Source organism: Falco cherrug, chromosome 2 (assembly GCF_023634085.1).
Source record: "Falco cherrug isolate bFalChe1 chromosome 2, bFalChe1.pri, whole genome shotgun sequence".
NCBI classification, from domain to species: Eukaryota; Metazoa; Chordata; class Aves; order Falconiformes; family Falconidae; genus Falco; species Falco cherrug.
The window spans coordinates 65511715-65535862 of record NC_073698.1 but is presented as its reverse complement, the minus strand read 5'-3'; the positions used below and the strand labels follow the sequence as shown (position 1 = coordinate 65535862).

The following is a 24148-nucleotide window of genomic DNA, read 5'->3' as shown; positions in this document are numbered from 1 at the left end:
CTTCCTGTTATTTTGCTTCAGTTTGACTGGGAAGCAAGTGAGCCACCACCTATCAGGGGATTTATGGCCTTTCCTATCCATTTTGCAATCGGTATGTGACATGAAGGCAGCAGCCGTGGTTGAGTAGTAGTTTTCTAATGCATGGTGGCAGAGTTCATGTGTGCAGGTTGTTACTATTCTACACATTGGATGCCTTCAGTGCTTTGTAAGGCATAGGTGACTACTCCTCCGGCAGTATTTGTGGATTTGATGGACAGACTATTAATACATACCTGAGGTAATGGAAGTGTCTCTTAAAGGCTAGGAAGTTATGCTGTCATTTCACTGATGCTGTGTTGTACGTCCTGTCCTGTTGGCTGACAGGAGAGGGAAGCTAGCTGAGACAGACTTGACTCAGGAAAGGTGAATACTGTTGATAAACAACACCTAGCAGTTGAGGAATTACAGTAACTGCAGTCATACTTAAGCATATTGTCAGGCTGTAGCTGATCCATGCTGGTAAGGTGAGGACTTCTTATTGACCAGGGAAATGTACAGATTGCTGTTGACAGCTGCTGCTGATTCCTTGTAGTTTAGGAAGGCTGAAATTTTAGTCTTTGCCTGCTGAACCTGGTCACCGGGGCTAACTACTTAAGTCATGGCAGAAAGAAACACTTCTTGCCCTGCGCTGAGCCCTGTGGCTAACCTCGTAGTAGGCAAGCCGTGAGGAACACATCAGTGCACTGCTGATCTGTGCTGTTGTGTCTCCCAGGTTTTATGCTTTAAAGCGTCGGATGAGCGTGAATGTAGGTATTTAGCTGTTTTTACTGTCCCGTGAGAGAAACGGTCTTGCAGCCTTGACAACTGAAGGTTAGTTTGAGACTATATAGCTTGCTGCTTCTCTGTTCGACCTCAAGAAAGTGTTGTGATGTGAGCACAAGTGTTGTCTCTCTTCCCTGTCGCCCCCTTCTGCCTCGCCCCCCCCCATCAGGTGATGTAATGAAATGTATGAGTCCTTACAAATCGTGCCATTCTTAACTCTCCTGTGGTTGTGTAAAGAGAATTTCAAGGTCTAATTTCAAGACCTATGACTTAAATATGTGTTAGGAAATTGCATAAACTGATTCAATCAGACAGCTCCAGAAGTTCAGGCAAGATGAAGCAAGGCTGTAGCGTAGCTTGCGTGATGCTTCCCAGGTAAAACCATAGCTTGATCCAGCCAATTATAACATCTAGCCAAGAAAAACATTTTACAGAAAGATGCCTGTTTACAGGACAGACCAGTAAATAGAAATGAAACATCACGTACCTATAGCAGAGCACTCTTTCTCTGCGCCTTCATTGTTTCAGTGATCAGCTTTCCAGAGCAACATCTGCAGGCAGTCAGCAGCAGATACACATTTTCTGAAACCTGAATGTGGGTGTTGCCACATGTGTGATTACTTACTTCAGCTGCTAAGAATAGTGTATTAGGCGGGGCCAAATGGCCATTCATTTGTAGGCCAGTGCAGCTTTTGTCTTTTATGTTACGGAAAATATAAATATCAGCTTGCCCAGACTGGAGGAAGGAAGATCAATTGAAACGTTTTTAGATTGTGGTTTTTTTTAGGAGGCAGAACAAAACTCAGTCTGTGCCATTTGTATGACTATACATGGTAAAAACAAGTGTGAGCCTGGGTTAATGAGTCTTGCAGCCTATCTTTTTCATGAAGCTGATTATAACATACTTAGATATTACTGCAGAATTCTGGGATGGTTCCTGGTTTATAATTTCATTTATGCTAGAGGTACCAAACAGAAAAATGAAAAGATAATATGAGATAGAAAACATGCTCATGGGAGGTATGAGGACTGTTTCTAAATGGTATCTATTAAAAAGATATGCTGGGTGTGATAGATGTGATGAAGTTGCAAAACATCTTGGATATAGAGATAAGAATGTTAGCTTACTTAAAATGTTGATGAGGCCTTATAAAAAGCAGTACTGCAGAAATATTTGACCTTGGTATGCAGTCAAGGTATTACAGCTTGTTAACTAACTGATAAACTGCTCTGGAATTTGGTTGACCTGTTCTAAAAATGTGGTCATCCAAGCATGTAAAACAAAGGGCAGAAGGGAGCGTAGTTGCTGGTGTTCTTGGAAATGTTGGATTTCTCTGAAGAATAAATAGACCAAAAAGTGTCCTTGTGGAGGGAATTTCTCTGTTCTGAAAGGCTCAGCATAGGGAAGGTGATTGAATGCAGCCTCTTATAATTTGATACCAGTTTATCAGTGCAGCATCTGTCACTGCACATCTTGCTTGCTGTTGTTACTGTTGAAGAATTACTGGTCTTCCTGCAGGTCACCATTGGAATTGCCATGCTGAATACTTTGAAAGGTGTTAGGCCCACCAGAAACGCTGGCCACCTGTGTTTACTCTTCATGAATTTGTCCCTCTATGAAGTACCTTGGAAAGCCAGCTGGTTTTCATATGCGTGCAGAATGAACATCTGATTCACAGGCAGGCACATGAAAAGTTCTCCTGCTTTTTGAGGCACTTGCATCCAAACTGCTGTTAAAATCTATGGCTTGTCAGATACACAAAACACTGGCAGAGAATCACAGGGTGACGTGGGCTGAAGGGCACTGAGGAGGTCTCCAGTCCACTCATCTAGTCCAGTTTCCCAGTTGTGGCAAGGGCAGCAGTGAGGCCAGATCAGGCTTTTGGGGACTTCTTACAGTCACATTTTGAAAATTACTGATCTTAACAAAATGTCCAGCAATGTCAGCAGTTTTTCTGCTAGGCTGCATTTATTGAGAAGCTGAAATGCAGATGAAGCAATGTATAGGGTGTGATAATGGTCAGTTTAATTTGTTTTCATAGTGTTACAGGCTCATTGGGGTTTTTTTCTTTATTTGTTCTGTTATGTGACGTGGTCACGATAACACAGATGAGCTGCACGCACAGACTAGAGTAATCCAAATTTTACTCTGATCTTTTAGGAGGGGTGCTTGGCAGACAACATTTAGGTCTTACTTCGAGTAGCAAGGTAGGTACACTTTTGTAAATACTAGTCAGAAAACTATGAAGGCACGTAGCAGAGGAAAGGAGTTACTGGGAGAGTAAAGCAGTGTAAAATTTCTTTGAGTAATTTAGCAAATGTTGTGTAATCTAGACACAAAAAATACTGATACCATCTTTAAATACAGATGTCATCGTCCCTGTATAGAATATTCCTTTCTAGATCCAGGCAAAAATCTGAGTACCCAGGGAGTGAAAATTCTTCTCAATATCCTGATTTGTTACGGCATTTTGGCAGTGTGGAAGAAGGGCTAGATTTATAGCTGGTATAACTTTCTCTATCTCTTCTTGTTGGTGCAGAATTCATCTGAGAGAGGGAAAGAGTTACCGGAAAATTCTGTGCTGATGGTTTTACCTGCTTGGACTCAAGCATGGAAGAATATGGAAGAATGGATTTCCAGGCACAGTGGTACCTGCTTAACAGATTTTGAGAAAGAAAATATGGGGAGATTTAGACTTTTGTCCAGGAATGGATTGAAGGAGAGAAGAAGAAAGTAGAAAAGTTTGAGTGCCTAGCTGTGTGCCACAGTGGCATCCCCTCTCTGCTGGGATGAGATCCTGGTGTCCGCCAGGTGTTCTCCCTTTCCTTTCTTCCTTCTCCCTGTAGTTTCATATAAAGGAAACACAGGATGGGAGAGTGGTGTACCAAAATCCCTTGGGTCTAACTGATCTGAAAGGCAAACAGATTGGCATTGTGCAGCAGGATGCATCTACCTAGTTGGCGGTACAGACACAGCATTTTTTTGTGGTGGTGGAGTTCAGTAGCAGGAGGGTGACAAAAATACTCCTGCCTGCCTTAGAAGGCAGGTCATACATTTCTTAGCTAAATGCTGCTTCATCAAAAGTTACTGAGAAGGGTGAGCAAGGTTTGCTGTTGGTGGAAGCAGGCACAGCTCCATCAGCTCTGCTGGACTCATGCCTACCTGATCTTTATCTGTTTCCAGTCATGTGAGTTTAGCCCAGAAATTCAGAATAGACCTGGAAATACTGAAACACCACATCGTGAAAGTACTACATGCTAATCCTCCTGTGCAGCAGGAGGGAAGGCACAAGAGAAGACAAAAGAGGCTAATATTACACTGAGGGGCTGTTTGAAGTTAGGATGGAAAAAGATGCTAAGAGGGATAAATTTAAGCAGGGACATTTTACAGGTTTGGGTCAAGAAAGAAGATAATGGAAAAAGCAGATAAAGTTAGGGTAAGTAATTTTTTAGAGGAATAGAATAAGTGTTAATAAATACATGAGAGGGGAAAAAGCCAATTAAAAAATGAAGAAAACAGTTTTGTGGCCATGGGCTCATTTAATTTTATTTTTAAATTTAAAACACAGAGAAAAAAAAAAAAGTGGAGCAGCTTACTGGGAATTAATACAGTTTGTTAGTGCAGCTGCATAAGAATCAGGTAAGATAAACATTGATTCTGTGTAAATTGGCAGTTGTGGTTCATGTGTGCTCTAAACTCCAAGTGAACTTAACAAATTACAAGCATTTACTTTCCAGTAAGTATAAAGAACAAGGATGGAATCACCATCGGAGATCTAGAAGAAACTGAGACAGGGCATAGCAGGGAGGTTTGCATCTCCTCCATTCCCATTACTTTTCAGGCTTTGGTTTCACATTTGGGAGCTCAGCTGATCTAGTTGGAATCAGCAACTCCCTTGCCTATTCTGTTCACCCTTCCTGCACAGCAATTTCTGTAACTGCATGGACTGATTTAAGTAACCAATCTAAAGAAAAGTAGTCTGGAGAGAAAAAGGATCATTTTGCAGCTGGTCCAGTTCCCAGGTCCAGTTCACCATGCAACTTCGCAAAGGGTTGCACCAACATGTTGGAAAGGACAGTGTTGAGTTTAGGCTGGGAAGGCCAGGTGCCAGGGGAGAAGCAGAAAGGATTATCACAGGTCATGCTGTCAAAGAGGTGAGTGAACAATGAAGTCTTGGAGAATCTGATTGAAGTTTTTCAGCAGGTCTCCCTTCCATATCTCTACCTTCACCACTGTTCTGTTATGACCTGCTGTTCTGGAGGCTGTCCACACATGTACACATCTGTGGGGAAGTTTCCTTATTTATTATTTTGGATTTTCTTCCTGTTCCTTTGAGCATCAGCAGTGGGACCCAGAGGAAGGGCAAAGTTGGAAAGTAAGGAGGGTACCCAGGGAGTGGGGACAAATGTTGGTGTTGTTTTCACTCTGCACACCTGGCAGGACAGAGGGGTGCATGAATGAAGAGGTAAAAGGCAAATGGGTCATGCTTGCACTGTACAAAATCATGTGCATCTGGAGAGCTACCACATTCGGCCAGTTCCAAGAACAGGGAGTCCTAATTCAATTCCAGAAAACATTTAGGACAGGAAGAGAAAAGCAAAAGTTACTTAGTTATTAAAATAATGAACAGGGAAGTATGAGATCAGATTCTGTCGAAAGGACTTAGTGTTGTCTCATATGTCACTTCCCTATTCCTCGCTTGCCCGTCCCCTCTGAGGCCAAATCCAGCCTCAGAGTGGCTGAACACTGTTAGTGTGAGCTGCTGCAACCTCTGCAGGTAAGCAAAATCCTAAGAAACAGTATCACTAGATTACAGGAAGGGGAAAAAAATGTAGTATTCTACTTCAGTGGGTAAAATGTTAACAGAGCTGCAGGAGAGATCACAGACATTTAAATCATGTTGGATGAGATATAGAATCTGTTCTATTTTAAATACAGTTTAAGTAATTGCAGAGTAGTGACAGAATATAGGATGCTGAAGGGAGACCCCTTTTACTTACACTAGGTGTTTTGTCAGATCCTGGTTTGCTTAATTTGACTGAAAATTTCTGAGTGTTAATTTAACCACACGTACAAATATTTTAACTAATGCAATGAGTAAGGATTCAAGCAAGCAACACCGACCGAGTGAAGATCTGTTATCAAATTGAGATCCTCTTTTCAAATTGCACATTAATACAGCTGGAAGGAAAGTAGCCTTTGAAGCCTGAAGCAGCGGAGGAAACCTCAAGGCACTCGTGACTGCAGTGCATTAAGAATAACTCAAAAGCACATACAGCACTGGAATCACTCCACAAATGTTCTCAGTTGGCCCTTGGCACCAGTTACATCTATTTCACACCATTACCGTCCAATCAAACCCTGCCTCAGGCTGCATATAGAAACCATCTCTCTGTGCCCCCTACATCTTCACAAATGTAAGTGTGCGTTTTGCTTGGCTGTGACACACAGAAACATTTTTTTTTTCTTCTTTTCTTTCCTTTCATGATTTTTTTTTCCCAGTAATTGTACATTCTAGTCATTGGTGAGGTTTTTCTCATTGCAGAGCAATGTCTTTTGCTGAAGTGGCACCTCAGTAAGCTGTTGGGAAATAGCCTTGCCCCTCAGAAGAGGGCAAGTGAAGCTATGACAGCAGACGTCATTTCCAGTCTTCAGGATTCTGCAGAGATACCTAGTCTCTATGAAATGGGTGATGCTGGAGAGGGTGGTCATGAGTGCTTCTTGTTTGTAAAGATCAACAACTCAGTGGAAGGGGCAGTCACAGTCTGTGCACCAGAATAGCTGGTCAGTGTGAAGTGGACGCTTTGCGAATGGACACAAAATCTCAAAGCTACCCTAAACAGCTGTAACTTTGGTGGTATGAGATGAGACGTGGAGGCTGCTTTTGGATTGTAACGTGACCTGCTTGTTTCTCTAAAGCCTTACGTGCCAAGTTGTGGAGAGTTCTCCTTGCTTCTTGCATGGAAAATGGAGATCGCCCCAAAGTAGGAAGCAAACTAACCTGGCTGAGTGTAGGGTTCCTCACAATGGGAGGGAAAGCTTGTGGAAGCAACATGGCATTGATTTGAGCATAACTTCTATACCTATAGGTTCTACATATTTAAAATTCTGAATTACAGGACGGTTTAATTACATTGTATGGGAGGAAGGCCTAATAATTCAGCATGAGATTTGCTATGAATCAAAAGCCTAAGCCTGGGTTTCAAAAAATGGAGAGAGCTCTTGAACATTAATGAGATTTGCATTCTCAGGTTATACCAGTTAACAATTGCCAAACACTAAATTATAGCAAATTATGGTTGCTAGCGGCCATTGCTTTGCAAGGGTAGTGCAGGCCTGCAGTGTGGAAACATGAAGTACATTTATAAAGGAGGAGGTCGAGCCATGCCCAAGACAAATATTCAGTCCTGAAGGAAAGAGGAAAAGGGAGAGTCATTGTATGGAAATGAGAAAAGTGCATGATGTGGGAGTTGGTGCTGCTCTCTGAGAGGTAACTAGGTAACTAAGAAAGTGCTTTTTAGAAATTACCACTGCTAACACAAGTCTGTGAGATCCCTTAGTGTTAGCAGTGCTGCAGTCACAGAATCACAGAATCGCAGGGTGGTTGCGGCTGGCAGCCACCTCTGGAGGTCATCTGGTCCAACTCCCATGCAGGGCCACCGAGAGCCAGTTTTCCAGGAACATGAGCAGTCCTTCTGTCAACTACATCTTTTGTCTGCTGCCACTGCAGCTCAAACGTGATTTTGATCGGATTCAGTGCTGATCAAGCTTACCTGACTCAAGCAAAATAAACAGAAGCCGTTGGCAGGCCCTTTTGGCTGAGGTTTCCAGTGTTGCCAATTACTTCAAGCAACAGTGAGAACATTTTCCTGGTGTAGACAGGGTCATTGTTATGTTTTCAGAAGGGCTATTTTTATACAGTGACTCATGTTGATGCCTGTTCTGATTTGGTGTTCTTCCATCTTCTCTAAAAATGCAGCAGGACTGATGCATACCCAGTATAATTTGTGTAACTTCTGGATTTTACCACTAAGGGAGAGTTTGGCCATAGAGTTGAAAATAGGTGGTGACCCCAGTCACACTGTAGGTTTCCTTTGGTGGGGAAGCTGATGAAGGTACTTCTGCCCCTTTGACTCCACAGCCCTGCTATGAATTCTTACCTTCATGGTGCTGTTCTCCTCAGTTGTTTCAATGCAGGTTATTGTGGGGGTGGCTCCACAGAAACTGTTCTTAACTGTTTCACTGCAACCATGAATGTCTGGAAGAAGAAACAAATACAAAAAAGAACAACCTGGAGTTTTGGGGTGTGTTTGTTTGGCTTGGTTTTTTTGAGGACACTTAAACTTGCGCTCTCTTTTCATTTTAGATATCGACACTAACTGTTGTAGTGGCTGTGTTATAAGGGTAGGAAAAAACTCTGGATGTAGGTGGGAGAGGAACTTCTTAACCCCATGAAAAAGTGTTTGGTGTCACTCGACCCTGAAATAAAAGCATGCACTCCTAGGTCTTGCACTACTGTTGTGGAAACCAGTACTTGTTTATAATGCATTGAAAGACTTGCTTCTAGCATGTACACATGTTCATGTGAAAGGGGTTGGGGCTGTAGAGCTAAACTCTTTTCTGTCAAATCATAGCTCTGTCTCCTGGACAGTCTCTTGAACTGAGCTGAAATAAGCAAGCCAGGACCTGCCTGGAGGGACCGGCCCCATGCCATCCTTTCCGTTTCACTGACAGGGTGGAGACTTGTAGATGTGAGGCACTTCCCAGTCTCTCCTATTTCTCCCTCTTTACCTGAGATCTCTGCTGAGCTGTACTCTGCTGAGCTATATGGTGGCACGCGATGTGTGGTGTGTAACTCATACCACATGCTGGTCTGCAGGCTGTGGGTGTCCTGGTGCCAGGCCCTTGACTATTGAAGCTCCTGGTGTCCCAGTCATACTGGTTGGTATGTGGGAGCCAGCCAGCCAGAAGTTGTGTTGGGTTACAGAAAGGAGGGGTGGAAATACATGAAGGTTTTCTTGGTAGGAGCAGGCACGGAGGCTGGAATTATTGCAACTACATTCATGAAGGTTGGTCTTCTGTGGAGGGTGGTGCTTCTGCAAGATATTGTCTTGCTCATGCATCCACTGGGATGGATTACTACCGGACAGAGCGGTTAGAAAGCTTGGTAAGGTTAGCATCTCTACAGCAGCCTATCCAGAGGATGTTTATGTCCAGCATTGTTTTGTTTATAGCTTTATATTTTAAAAGCCCATTGCTCCTGCTTTTATTTTCAGCAGTAATTAGGCAAGAAGATCCAAAGGAGAAGGGCTGACAACATTTGAATGTTGACTTCTTTTACTAGAGTCCAAGCTGAAAACTTAACACTTAGTGTATTTCCATGGTGACTTTTACTGCCACGGTGGTCACAGTAAAACAACCTCCTGCGTTTTGATCCTGTGAATACTGGGTGGCTTTCTGAATGGTGAGATGTTTGGTGAGGCTAAAATTGAGAAATGTTGATAAATTAGCAAAGTAGTAACACAGAATCTTTGCTAACTCCTCCTTAGCAAGCCTCAAAGCATTTCTCTTGGCATTTTTGATGGATCCTGAAAATACAGCTGGAGACTGCTGATGAAGGGAAGATGAGTCTCAGACTTTTAACAGGGACCTGACTCTGCAAAGACCTGACTCTTCCCTGACATCTGTGAGTCATTAAGACTAGGGCATCATGGAGCTGAGTGCTCACACGAGAAATAATGCACGTCTGGCTGTCTTTCTGTGCAGGTTAGGCACAACTTCAATTTTTAACTGGGAAAACTTGTCATCAGTGTTTTTGAAAAGGGATTGCTATTTTCAGTTTAGGCAGGTTCCTTTTCTCAAGGTGGAAGATAATTTGTCCTTCATCCTTTATTAATCTTTTGGCTGAATGGAAACCTCTTGTCATTGTATTTCCAGAAGCCTGTTGTAAGGAAAAATGATTACGGAGAAGTATTAAAAGTTCATTATACAAGAATGAGTAATGTTAGAACCTGTGATCATGTTGCTTTATTTTTGAATGGTATTATCAGCAAGTCCTGTATGCCTGGAGAAGTGCTACTGATGAGCAAGTACTTTTGTATAAGATAAGCAAATGAGGAATACAGGGAAAGAAGGGTTAAATTAATTCTATTAATAGCCTCCTGTTTAAATCACTTACCTCTGTTATGTACCTCGTGAAAGGAAGCTTGTGTGGTACAGTGTCTTGGAGTTTCACTCTTCTACTGTTCAATCGGCATCGAATCAATATACAGTCAGTTTGCATTTGGAAAGTTATTTGTGCAATGAAAATAACTAGTTACCTTAATCCTTCCTTCAAAATTAAACTCTATACAACTTTTCTAGCACTCAATTCATTCATCAAAGGTCAAGGAGAAAATGAAGTTTTATGCCTTTGCCATCATTGACTTGGAGCAATTAGGCTGGTGGCCATGAATACAAAAGCACCTATTTCTTGTTCTGTGAGTGCAGAAAAAGTTGTTCTTGCCAGTGTCTGGATTGTCCTGTTGGTGGTTAAACACATCTGCACATTCTTGTGATGCGTATTGAATAAAGGGGAAATAATGAAAAAAAATATTTGTAATATTTCATCACATGCCGCTATCTTTTTCTCCTCAAGTGCTGGCTGAAGTTCAGTTTGTGGTTATAGCACAGCTGTGCACTCATCTGAATACTTAGACTGCTTAGATTTACTTTTATTTTGACTGTATTTTTTTGACTTGTCTTTTCCAAAACTAAACCTTAAACAAAAGACTCAAAGTGTGTGCCTGTCTCTGTTGTATGCACATGCCTGTATATATGCATAAGCTTATCCAAACATCTGTAATAAAAGGAGAAGATAAAATAGTTCCTTATTTTGCACATTGGACAGACCAAAGTAATTTTGTAGAATACAGGATATTTACTGTCCCAGTCTCACTGCTGATAGTGCTATATGAAAATTGCTCACGTTGTATGAAAGAGAATTATGCTATGCGTATGCTTTCTTAATTAGCTGAGAAACGCTTTGTTTAAAAATAAAATAATTAAGCACTGGTAAAATCCACAAGTTTTCCCTCATTGCATGCCTCAATGACAATTTTAACAGTGCTTAACTAGTGACTTACACGTTATGAAATCCAGTATGAAGTGAAATTGGAAAAAAATGCTTTTTCCTGGCCATGCATTTTTGTAATTTTTTTAAGAATGTGGTTTAATGATAGCTTAGGCCAATCTCTCACACTTGCAGGTAGCACCGCTGCATTTTCCTGCTGCTTCTCTGCATTGGCACAGGCACTCTTGTGCCTGGCAAGGCTTCACTATGCTGATCGTTTTTCTAATGTGCAAGGTTAGATCCACATCACATCAGCAAACTGCTGCTCCCACTGTATGGCTACACTTTGTTGACACAAGATAGAGAACAGTAATGTGTGGCCATGTACCATTAGAGGAATGGGAATGCCTTTTGCAGTCTGGTTTTAGATTAATGAATGTCAGTTTTCCCCTCACTTGCAAATTATCATTATTCCTTTCTTTGAGCAGAACATCTCCATGATGTGATGGAGTGGGCGGTATGGCAATGGTTGCTGTTAAAGTTGTAGGGTGCTCATTGTAAAAGCAAAAGGTACCTTTTTTATTTTAGTGATGTTAGGGTGCTGCCCATGTTCTGCATGAAGCAGAGGGCCTCCGAGGAGGCACTGAGTGACTAGATGATCCTGTACTTTCCCTCGGGAGTTTTGTCTCTAGATTCCTCTTCCTTCCCTTACCTCATGCCGTCAGGACCTTTTCCTCTTGGACAGTGGGTAAGTGGCTTCATGCTCAGCCACTACCACTTACCAAGTCAGCTGTTGCCAAAAAATATCTTGAGACTGGAGCTAATGTTTCTTTCCTTTTCAAAAGACAAAATGCATATATGATACTGTGTTGCTTCTGGCTCTGGATATAAAGAAATTAGGATGCTGGACCATGTTAAATGATTGCCATGCAAGACCACCAAACTAACCGTAGCTCTTCAATGGTATGACAATAGAAGCAAATATTATTCAATAAATCTTTGCTTTTTTTTTCTTCCTTCTACAGGAATATTTTTACCCGAAATACTTGGGTGAGTTGCAGCTTTTACTTTCATTTTGTGACAGTGCTGGTATGTGGTACCTAACACTGGAGATTGTCACAGCTGAAGTCTCTGCTAAGGAAAGTAATGGAAATCTCATTGCAATAAACACGCATTGCTAACTTTTAAGATAGACTTTACGTTCCTTATGTGATTTTGAGGTGTGTTCTTTACTTAGGTATAGATTTGCATAGAGAGATCCTTTATGTGTTTTCTGCATGTTAAAGCGTTGATGTTGCAGTTGTATCTGTAGCTTGCAGCATTAGTAGATAATGTAACGTCTTACATCTTTTCCCTGCATTAATTAACTTAGCTATTAACTAATGTCTTTAATTTAAAAAAAATAAAAATAGTGCCTTTACTGATTGAACCACTGGCTTATTCTATTGAATGTATCATAGTCATGGCATTATATTGTTTTCTTTTTTTATATAAGATAAACATTTGTGTTTAATATGTAGTATTACATATCACAAATGCCAACAGTTTGAGAAAACTCCATGTGCTTTTTAGATTTTTTTAAAAGAGTTTTAGTACGTCAAATTTCAGTAGCTATTAACATGCTTTTAAAATCATAGTAGCATCTGGTTAAGTGATCACCCTCTTCAGATGGCTTATAACTACTGTACATCAGAGCTAAAAAATGTTAATGAACTGAAGAATTTTAAGACATCTGGGGGATTATAATATTGCACAGATTTTGCACCCCTGCAAATTCTTGCAGGCCAGGTATCATTTTGTATGCTTTGAACAGTTGCCATGTCATCATTATAATAATAACAATTTCATTTTCTGTTCTTCAGCTTGTATTCAGAAATATGGGTCGCCCTATACAAGAAGTCCAGATTTCCTTACATGCGTTCATAGTAAGCATTTTTGGTTTGTATACTGTAGTTAAATATTTTCTCATAATACCTGAAGAAGTGGGACCAGCTCAGCCATCTCTATTTTCGATAGTATTTTAGTACTGGTCTTCCTGTTCTTTAGGCTTGAAACTCCCTATCGCTGGTCCTGTCTGAGCAGCAAAACAAGACCTTTTCCCTTCTATAACCTATTACCATCTAGCTGTCATGTTTCAGTGCTTTGGTATTTTATGATGCAAGACATTTCTTTCCCACCAGTTTCCTAAGGTCTGAATAGTCTGAGAAGCAAGAGGGGTGAGAAATAGGATTTGCCATAAGGTTGTACACTGTGCTTGGCCTTTCATTTTCCTTTTTCTTGAATGTCAGCTTTGGCTCCCTGCTATTAAGGAATCTTTAAAAGACTTTAAAAAAAGCTTGAAGTCAAACCCAGGCCTGTGTCGGACTTCTTTACATAAAAGAGATCAGTTTCACGCATCATGTGACTGTGCTTTAAATACTACAACCTTTAAAAGTTCAAATCAATTTGGAAGCCAAACTGGTAACTGTGTAGGGGAGGGAAGGGGTATTTGTTCATTACTAACATTAGAAACCAGAATTTAATGAACTCTTCTAATACCTTTCCAGTTCCCTCTTGAAGCTTAGCTGTGCTAAAGGTATAAAGCTGCATAAATATTCTAAATATGTTCTGGGAGAACATCAGTTCAAATGTGGAGAAAATCGCATGTATGCATATTTATTTTCATTTTTGCCCCTGTGGTTCAGTTTCTTCCTTAGTGTGATCAAGTTTGATTAGTCATGTGTTTATACCAGTGCTACCAAAGCAGGCTCAGGATTTAGTCGACCTTTCATGTTTATAAACTGCATTACAGCAACATTTTTTGAAGAGTGAATTCCAAGGTTACTAAGTGGCATGTGAAGACTTGCCCTCATATAATGCAGCAGTAGCACTTACAAATGTGAGTCCTTTGACTGGGAATGCTCAGACCCGTGGTGCCCGTGTCGGCTGCGGTATGTCAGCTAGTTGGAAGTGGGATGTGAGGCTGGATACTTCTTTTTGCTCATGTGTGTGGCACAGCAAAGAGATGGGAGTTTCTGCTGAAAATGGTGGCATCAACTGGGAACGCTTGTTCTAAACAGCTAATCAGTGTTTTAGAAATGCCAGTCTAAAGAGTAGTGATGAAAAAATCTGAAAAAATAAAAGCTGAATGATTGTTTTTAGGGATTTTTGCCCATTGCAGATGCAGTGGTTTGGAAATAAAATGATAATATTTTCCCCCATTAAAATATTAAAATATTTTTAAATGGTTGAGTTTTGGCTAGCCATTGTCAATTCACAGGAGAAGTAATGGAGAAGGAGCCTGAAACACTTGGAAGAACGACAGGCTTTGTGCTTGGCCAATTCCAGCATGCCTCTTAATTTTTCACAGATGCTGCCAAAAGACTATGTAGCTCTGTGGGGTTGTGCCTGCAAGATACATTTAAATTTTGTTTCTTAACAACCTTTCTCTTCTCAAAACAAGGTAGTGGAAGGCTCTTTTAATCTGGCATACAAAGACATTGCACAACCTAAGGGCTGCAGGGGGATTAACTAGACTAGTTTATTCTAGAAATAAGGTACAAATTTTAGCTGCGACAGTGATTTAGACAGCTTAGCAGAGTATTTGAGGATTCTCCATTTCATAAGATCTTTAGATCAGGGTTACAGGGAAGATTCAGCTCCAGATTCAGAGAGGTAGATGCAGGTGTTTCCAGCACAGGTGCTTACACGAGCAGTATTCCCATCACAGTCAGCAGAGAGTTTATCTGCAGCCAGTAGTTCTAGAGGGATTCCACTGACCAAACTGTGTCTGCTCTGGGGGGAGAGCTAAATCACTCTGGACTGTTTATTGCACTGACTAGATCTCCACTGACTGCAATAAGAATTTAAGGCAATTGCTTTGCAGATAGATGCTCACCTTACACACAGAGACCTGTACTTTGGTCGGCAGATCTGGAACTTTTTCTAAAAGAGATCCTGTAGGTCAGCTAGGAATTAGGGATTTCGTTCTGCAAGAGTTTGGAAAACTCTACAGGGTTTTTTTGAAATGAAGCTGCATGTGGCCTTAAAAAACACAATGGGATTTTTGTTAGGTCATGCGTGCCTGCTTTTTAACTGTGAGTGTCATAATCTTTGCCACCTACCATTTTCCTGGTGAAGTTTTATTTGCGCTATTTTGTGAATATTAAAACATGAATTCACAGTGCAGAGAATGAATGGGAAGCAGCAGTCAGTGTACTTAAGTCGTTTCCATATAGACTTCAAAAATGGACTGTATTAATGACAGCCATTGCCAATCATCTGCTGATTTCTGGCATCTGTTAGTCTTCTTCAGAAGAACAGTGGAATCTTTATTATAAACACGTACCTAGTGGACAGGTGCATTTGTCATAGTTTTTGAACTTGCAGTAGACAGTCCTTATGTCCAACTCAAATACCCTACAGAGAAACGGGCGGTGAAAACTTGTATATTGTATAATGTGATGAACATAAATAAATATGAAATTATTATTCCATGGTAATCTGAATAAACTGCAACACTGTGTTCATCCAAGTTCAGTCTTCAGGTAACTTGGTGTGCATTGCAGCCCAAGAATCTGACCATTTTTTCTTGATAACTATTAACACAAATGCTATCCAACATTTGAGCCTATGCTCTAACCTTATTTTTAATCTTAATGGCTGTCCGCAAGGCAAACCAAAGGTTCAAAAGGCGGTGAAGCAGACTGAAACACAGGAGGTTCTGCCTGAACATCAGGATACACTTTTTCACTGTGAGGTTGAACCAGCACTAGCACAAGTTGCCCAGGGAGGTTGTGGAGTCTCCATCTCTGGAGATACTCAGAACCTGTCTAGACAGTGTCCTGGGGAACTGGCTTTCAGTGGCCCTGCTTGCTTGAGCAGTGGGGGGTTGGACAAGTGACCTCCAGAGGCACCTGCCAACACAACCATTACTGTGATTCAAATCTAAGGCGCCCACTGCAAACAAAAATGTTGTTCAGTGCTTTATAAGACATCAAAAGGAGTTGCTTTTGCCTGCACTCACATAAATGTTAAAGTTTTTTCAAAGCAGCCTGTCATGAAAGTAAATTTCAGGGTCACACAGAGGAAGTTAAGAAGAGACATGCAGAAGCAGTATAACCCTGACTAAAGTAGATGTTAATCCAATTCTTCTCTCAATTTGAGAAGTCTGACGGGGCTACTAATCTACAAACAGCTTCTCTCCCTATGTGACTCCCTGCCACCGCATATGCCCATCAATTCACAAATAATGTTTCAGAATATTATGAAGAGTCTGAACTGGACGTTGGTGAGCATCGGTCTCGGTAGAACCACTGTATGAAACAGGGGCTGCTGCTTGCTTAATGTGTACCCACTGAGCACTTTTTGCACTGCAAATCTAGTATCACAGACCAAACTTGGTCTGCAGAGGGCTGTTGCTGATCAGGTGCTGGAAATGTTCCTGTCTGGTTCACTTTTCATAAACTTTTCCTTTTGTCTGCACTGAACCAGGTTTCTGCTGAGTTGTAAGCATGTGCTGCCAAAATTGTAGGATTGCAGAAGCCATTGCTAATGATAGTAGTTCTTCCTTTAAAGGCTGCTGGCTGCAGCAGCTGCCAACAGTTCCTGTATCATGCACCCAAAGAACTGGGCAGAATCATTGCTTTGCAGCTATGTCACCCCCACTGTGGGGACACAGCTGGTCAGGCAGGAGAAGCTGCCATGCATGTTCATCAGAAGAGAAGCGTGGGCATCATGCATTCAAGTCGTAGGGTTTCCTTTTCCAATACATTCCATTTGCTGGTGAGTCCGGAGGACAGCGGGACTGTTTAACTGCTCCAGTGTAGAAGGTCAGTCCCATGGTGAATATACATTCATTCAGGTTTGCTAAGGCTATGGTCAGGTTCAGACATTCTCTGTAGAAGGTGGCATCCATGGCAGACTGGACTGTGATTAAAGTTCACCCAAGGGCAGAAAGGCTGCAGAAGGCCTGTCCCTCCTGAACCCCACTGCTGGAAGGGGTATGTAAACAGAAAGGCGCTTTGACTGGGTGAGCTTTGCAGTCTACAGAACGAGCTTCTGCACTGCTCCTTCTGGTTAAGGTTGTGTGGACACTTAACACATTCATGTTTTTCAAAGATCACTGATCTAGAACACTGGTCTAACAGGTTACTACTACATGATAGCGACTAACTAATTTTTTGCAAGGGCAAGGGTTTTCTTTCATCCTTCCCTTAGCTATCTGTGCAAAGCACTGTCCCTGGGTGTTTTGCAGGTAGATGGGTAGGGTGAATTTGGACAGGTGACTTCCATTCATTGAGCAGTTACAGAATAGTTTGATATTTGTTTCCCCAGTCCTCCCCAAAGTATAGTGACTAATCTCTTGGTGCTTTCCTATGGACAAAATCCATTTGCCAACTATTGGAACTTGGCGTAAAAATCAGTGGCAGACTTTACTCTGTGCTGACCCCATAGGAACATTGTGCTGTCTGTGAACTGGATTACTGGTTTGCTATCCTTACGCTGTTAACACATTGCTATTTTTTTTTTATTCTTATTCTGTGTAACAGAAAAGCCTGAGTTGGACAGCTCTGACAAAAAATTCAGATATAAACCTTTGCTAGCCACAAATCTATGAGCCCTGGTAAATCCTCAGCTGAACTACCAAAAGTAATTGAAAAAGAGTACCTGTCCTTCCTTGAGTACTTTAGTTACTACCTGCTTTCTATTTTCTCCAAAACCAGGGAGAGTAGAATTAACTTTCTTCAAAATGAGCTACTTCGAGCTGTTTCTTTCAGGATGTGCCCTTCAGATACGGGAGTGGTAGCTCACTCCCTTTTGCAATGAAATGAATTCCACTGCACGTGCTCTGCAAAATTCCTGGCACAGCTTGTTTGGCATGTGAGCCCTACGAATTAGCTTCCAGTTTTGCCAGGTGTGAGTATTTCTGATAGTGATTCCCCATTGCTGTTTACGCTTCTTGACTTTTAATGAGAATGAAACACCTGATTGTTCAGTGACTTCAATGTATTGTTCTGTTTTGTTTTGGGGTTTTTATTCCTTACATAAATCAGATTTGCCAAACCAGTGTTCTCCTGATCCTTGTCACAAAGAGGGGACTGTCAAATGTGAAGATCTCAAGGGGGACTTCTATTGTGAATGCAAGCATGGCTGGCAGGGAAAAACATGTGAAAAAGGTAATTGGCTTTCATTATCTTTTATACTTGTAATGGAGATGTGTTGGGTTTTGCTGTATTCTCAAATGGTCACTGATACTGTGCTGCACAATTCAAGTCACAGGATTGAACCACACCACACACACTGCTCATGTTTTTACCCTTCTGTGGCTCAGGTAACTCTTTCACGTCAACATTTTCATATGATTTTAATGGATCTCAGCTTGATCTTGGCAAGGTAATCTAAGAAGTTATGCTCCAACATTTTGTCCCACCCCTCTGAAAGGGGCAGCAGAAGCAGAGTTGTAGTGACTTTTCAAGCAGAACTGCTGCGGCTGCTGCTGTGAACCCTGGTGAAACAGATCACAGACTGCAGAGCCAGAGAAGCTGGCCCATCTTCCTTTCTAACATCCCTCAATGGGAACAGTTACTGCCAGCAGGCAAGTTGGGGTCTGAGTGTGATGATGCACAAACTGATTAAATTCTTCTGTTAAAGCCTCCTTGCTAGTAGGACCTTATTCCATACTGCTTAATCCCACTGTGTATTTCCATCCACCTCTGAAGAGAATATTTAGGCAGAAATGATTTGTGCAAGAAGTTCCAAGCCCCCCAAGTGCTTTATTTATTCTTTTATGAAGTACCAAAGTTATCTTCCCTCCTCTTGTTCTCTGGTTTATGTTTCTTGCTGCTGCCTGCAAGGCTTCCTGTCAGGGCCACTGCTTTTTTGCCTGCCAATATTAAGTAATTGCCAGAAATCGCATTCAGCCAGTCCAGAATTGTGGCAACCAAGACAGCAGGAGATCCAAAGCCCTTCCCTCTGATGTAAATATTGTGGGGAGATTATAGGATCACTCACAAGCAGCTTATTTAAGCATTTGAGACAGTTGAGTGATCAGTGTGCAATCAGCTTTGAGAGCTCAGCAACTGATCGGTCTGAAGCGTATGTCCTCTTTTTCTTATGAAATGCCATGAAATGTGCTGTTCTGCCCATCAGCTAACTCTAGAGTCCCATATACAAATGGGATATAATGAGCAGTAGGGCAGAATGAGGGTGAAATCTGGGCTCTGCTGGATTTAACAGGCTTTGGCTGCCAACTCGGTGAAGCACGGTTTAGCTCATAGTGCTCAGTAGCTGTGAACTTAAAACTTCTTGTGTTCTTATGTGTTCTGTAGTAGTAAGGATATGTAGTTCTTGGTTTATTTAAAGCTTTTATCCTGAACTTACTGGTCATAGTATAATTTTAAAAGTTAGTTATGGTATAAAACACATCGGTTATAATTAGTTGGCTTCTGCAAACAAACTTCTTCACCTCCACAGTGACTAAAGATACTCTTCTGTGTTCTCAGAGCTATGAAGGAGAGACTCAGCAGTTCCTTCTCTGTCTTTTTGGGTTTTATTAAATGAACTTGAGCTAATGTACTTGATGTGTCTGAATTAAGTCTTTGTGCTTTTTGTAATCGTTGTGTTGCAGCTGTAATAGAGTTTCTTGTTTGGTCTTTCTCCTTCCCAATGCCTATCCCACACTCACCCTCCAGATTATTTAGAGGTGAAAAACTGACTGTAACACTTTCTTCTGACATAGATATTGATGAATGCAGAACACAGAATGGTGGCTGTAACCAGCTGTGCCTCAACAAGATAGGCAGCTACCGTTGCTCGTGTTACAGTGGTTACACTCTTAAAGACAGCAAAACATGTGAAGGTAAGCTTTGTGGGCTGCTCACTTTGCTACTTCAGTGGGTGCTTAGTGTCTTGTGACTGTATTTCTGAGAGCTGGGCTGCCCTGAGCTGCCCTGGTCTACTCCCTAGCTCAGCAGAGACTTGCTGGTAGCTCCTGTTAGCTGTGCTCTGCTGGGGCGGTACTGGGTGCTCCAGCCAGAACGGCATGCCTGGGCTTGTCAGCAGTCACACCATGCTGCTCTCCAATATCATAACACAGGCATGATTCTGAGAGGATTTGCGACTTGGGTTATGCTAAATTGGTTTAGCTGATCAGTCCTCATATCCTGACATTGAGAGGAGGAAGGGCTGGCCAGTTGCATCATTAGGAGTCTTTCCAGTCTCACGGTGTCATAGTATATCAGCCATTTGTTTTTCTTTTGTGTGCTTCTTATTTAATTTTTTCCTGAATTTGGGTATGTGTGGCAGCTATTGAATTCAGGTAGATACAGGTGGATGAATTCACTGCAACTGAATATTAATAGCTGTAGAAAGGCCCTAGTGAAGGTCGGTAGCTATTTTACGTAGCAGCTGAGAACAGAAAGCAGGGATCTGGCGTACTTGATTGAAACTGCAGAATGAATTTACATAACCCAAACTTAAGCAACTGAGATTTTAAAAGTGTTAAGAAACTTCAGGCTGAGACACAGACTTATTAATGATCACAAGTGGCTCTTAAAGTTTTGAGTATCTCATGAAAAAACAGGTAAGTCTGTGTATGCAACTCTTACAGATGGATGTGAGGACATACTTCTAAACAGTTTGTGTACCTGATCTGAACAACATATTAATGCTACCAGCAAAAAAACAGTGACATTTTATTTCTGTGTCATTTCCACTGTAAAAAAGTCATGGCTGTATAGATTACATGGGCTTTCTAATGGGAACAGCTGCTTAGAAGAGCCAGCATCACTTTTGAATTGTCCTCTGGTGCCAGTTGACATGGACAGGTAGACGGCAAGTAGGCTTGCAATTATGTTTGATTCTGTATTTATGTATATTTGTGTAATACCCTAGTACTCTCTATTAGAGCACTGTGAACATAGCTTGTAAGCATTCTGTAGCTTCAGCTTGTGACCCTCCTGATTGCTGAGGTTACTGTCAACTGTGGTTAATGCCACCTGACATTTATCATTGCATTTCAATTTTCTTTCACATTTATTCCTGTCATCATGTTCACACACTAAAAAGTTAGGTTTTGTCTGTTCATTTGTAGGCTACATAGCATACTACATAGACTACCATCGACCAGTTTACCCATACGTGGGAAAATCACAAGGTGTAACATGTAATCATAGTTTTAACATGTACTAGAAAGCAAAAGTAAATATCGCACTCTCAGTATACTGCAAATGTTTTGTCAACACCAGGATTTTCCTGGTTATTAGTTAACTTTTAAAAACCCACTTGATTGTTTTTATGGACCTCCAGTTCCAGTCCATTGCCTGCCTTCATGGTGAAACCCCACGACATCTCTCAGACATGACTTCTGCTCTGTGACAAATTGGGCAGCTTCAGTTTCCCTTTGCCACTACAGATCAACAGATTTAGATCTTAGTTTCGTGAATGCATGAAAAATTATTGTTAGCCTGGCTGAGGAAGGAGGACAAAAATCTATGATGTCTACAGGGTGACTGTTCCTTCTGTGTTTTGGTAAAATTCATACTGCTGTTCCTCAGTTCCTGCTTGCTGCTTTTTTAACCCAGAGTTTTAGCCCCCTGAATGAAGCAGGGCTTTTTGGTTTTGTGGGAGTTTTTTTGTTTTACAGTTTTTCTCCTGGCTCACTTTGCATTGTTTTTTCCAGTAGTGGTTAATGGCTTAAAGAAAGAAAGACAAACTGGTTTTGAAAGCCTGAAGTCACTTATAGCTAGCTAACCCTGGAAGCAGATTCTTAAAGATACTGTTTTTCAGTTACCAAAGTAATGTAGGGATCTCTTGACCCTGAGCCCACTCCAGTATGTGAACAGTGTAGTGATTATACTCCTCTGAAGTTGTGTTGTTTAATTGCTTGTTTTACAGACATAGATGAGTGCACAGCATCAGCAGACATCTGTGGAGAAGCTCATTGTAAAAATTTAATAAGCTCATACGAATGTATTTGTGGTGCAGGCTACAAGTACGATGACACGAGAAAGACTTGTCAGGGTAAGCTCATGAAATAACATCATGTTAGCATTTATTACATGATTTAAAGCTATAAACAACCAGAAATTTAATTTCAGGCTTCGGTAAAAGCTTCTGTAATCTTGCTTGCACTGTGGACTTCTGTTCCCTTTTCCTGGTCGTGGGTTTGGAGTTTGCAGTCATCTTCGAGTTCATTGAGTTTGCACTCATCTTTGATGACTTGAATCAAGCTGCACGAGCCAGAGTACTGAGGTTTCTTGAATTTATGACAAGTGTAAGATCTGGTGGAAGCTCAGAAGCATCTGTGCATGTTGCTGTCTCTCTTTGTAGGACAAGAAAAGTTACAGAGCACTAGCTGTTGTTCTTTCAAAACCTCTGAGGTTTCTTGAATTTATGACAAGTGTAAGATCTGGTGGAAGCTCAGAAGCATCTGTGCATGTTGCTGTCTCTCTTTGTAGGACAAGAAAAGTTACAGAGCACTAGCTGTTGTTCTTTCAAAACCTGTCTTGTGATATTACTCTGAACTAGGAGCTTAATATGCATTGGAACCATGCACAGTTCTGCTGGCTACACTGCCTGCAAGCTTTCTCAACGGAGTAAGTTTTGAAAGTATTCCAAAACTAGCATTGTTCCCTGCCTTTTGTCTAAGTTAATATAATGACTTGAACTGCACGCCAATCAGCCCTACCGGGCTCTAAGTGTTTATGTCTGCCTGAAGAGATCCCTGTGGGCCATTGCCGTTTGTTTTCCTGCATTCATTTGTGAAGCGGATAAAAAACAAGCCAAAGGGAAAAAAAAAAAAAAAAAAAAAAAGAAAATAATGAATGAGAAACTGAGCTTTTACTTGTCTGTTGAGGATCCACCTGCTGAGTAGCAATGATGAAGCAAGCAGTCCCTGAGTTGAACGTGAGTTGAAGGAGCCAGAGCCAGTCAGCACAGGCGTAGCAGAAGGGGCCTGAAGGGAGCAAGTCTTGTCTAGAAGTTAAAGCACAGAGCTCTGCACCAGCAGACCAGGAGTTGAGCTCTGCTTCCAGCCTTCCCACTGACTTGCTGTGTACCTTTGGGCAGCTGGAATCTCTGAAAATAGATTTGTGCAGATGCTAATTCTAACTCTTCCCTCCCGTAAAGATGTGGCGTAGGGTAAGTACTGGCTACAGAGCACTTGGGCATGCTCAAATGAAAGGTGCTACAAAACAGCACTGATACGGGTTTTTTCCCCCAAGTGATTCATGTTTAAACAAACTCAGTTGCTGTTTTCTCCCCTCTTCTTTGTGTAGATATAAATGAATGTGAAGAAAAGCTCTGTGAACAGACCTGTGTCAACTCGCCAGGGAGTTATACTTGTCATTGCGATGGCAGAGGGGGAGTAAAACTTTCCCGGGACATGAATACGTGTGAGGTATGTTAGTCTTCCTTGCCATAACTGCAGAACAGACCTTTATTTTACATTGCAGTTAAGAATAACCGGTGAAGCTCTGGACCAAAGCCACTTGAGCTGAGTGACCAGCATGAGGGAATCATATTAGCAAAGTCACATAAGCTGGGAACAGTAGCTCTCTTGAAAAGAAAATTTCTCCTTAAAGGCTCTCTTCTTGGGCTCCTCCTGTCCCCATTCCAAAAAGAATATACCAGTGATAGCCCTGCCAGCCCTCTGGCAGAGCTGTCTCATTTGGCTACGAGTTACCTCTGGCTGCACAAGCTTTTCTGAGTTAGACTCACGAGTTACCTCTGGCTGCACAAGCTTTTCTGAGTTAGACCCAGTGGGATGGTGCAAAGGTCTCAGGGTGTATGGTTTAAGTTACAGACTGACACTTGCACTTGACGCTTTTATCCTCCAGGCATTTGAGGTTGATGGGCTTCAGTGGCACGGGCTGCTTCTGCAGAAACCAACCAACAGCAAGTTCTTAGCACATCTTTTGTTGCAGGCATAATACTGCAGCAGAAAACCTGTATCTTATGAGTATGATTTCATTCTGCAATAGGAAAACATTCCCCCAAGGCAGATAGGAAGGAGGAGGGAAGGAAAGAGGAAATGTTCTCAGTACCAAAACAACTGTATTTTGAGAGTATGGACATTAAAGTGCCCTAACCTACTGTGTGTACAGCAACTGAATGAGAAAAGGAGGCATACTCTCTGATTCTTTTTCTTCTGTGTGAGAATAACCACTCAAAAATGTGTTTTGATTATAGGACATAATACCATGTGTGCCTTTTGCTGTTGGAAAAAGTATTAAATCCTTGTACCTGGGGAGGATGTTCAGTGGCACTCCTGTTATCAGGCTGCGCTTCAAAAGGAAACAGCTGACAAGGTGAGG

At 41.6% G+C, this 24148-nt stretch overlaps 1 protein-coding gene across 1 annotated transcript in view; it reads left to right on the top strand.

Moving 5' to 3' along the window:
* Nucleotides 1–24148, top strand: part of GAS6 (growth arrest specific 6) — a 41559-nt gene that overhangs the window by 2865 nt on the left and 14546 nt on the right. The window contains exons 3-9 of the mRNA XM_055702643.1: nucleotides 11879–11903; nucleotides 12716–12778; nucleotides 17888–18010; nucleotides 19573–19692; nucleotides 21729–21854; nucleotides 23111–23232; nucleotides 24024–24142. Of these exons, the coding sequence (XP_055558618.1) occupies nucleotides 11879–11903; nucleotides 12716–12778; nucleotides 17888–18010; nucleotides 19573–19692; nucleotides 21729–21854; nucleotides 23111–23232; nucleotides 24024–24142 (698 nt within the window). The remainder of the gene's footprint in view (nucleotides 1–11878; nucleotides 11904–12715; nucleotides 12779–17887; nucleotides 18011–19572; nucleotides 19693–21728; nucleotides 21855–23110; nucleotides 23233–24023; nucleotides 24143–24148) is intronic.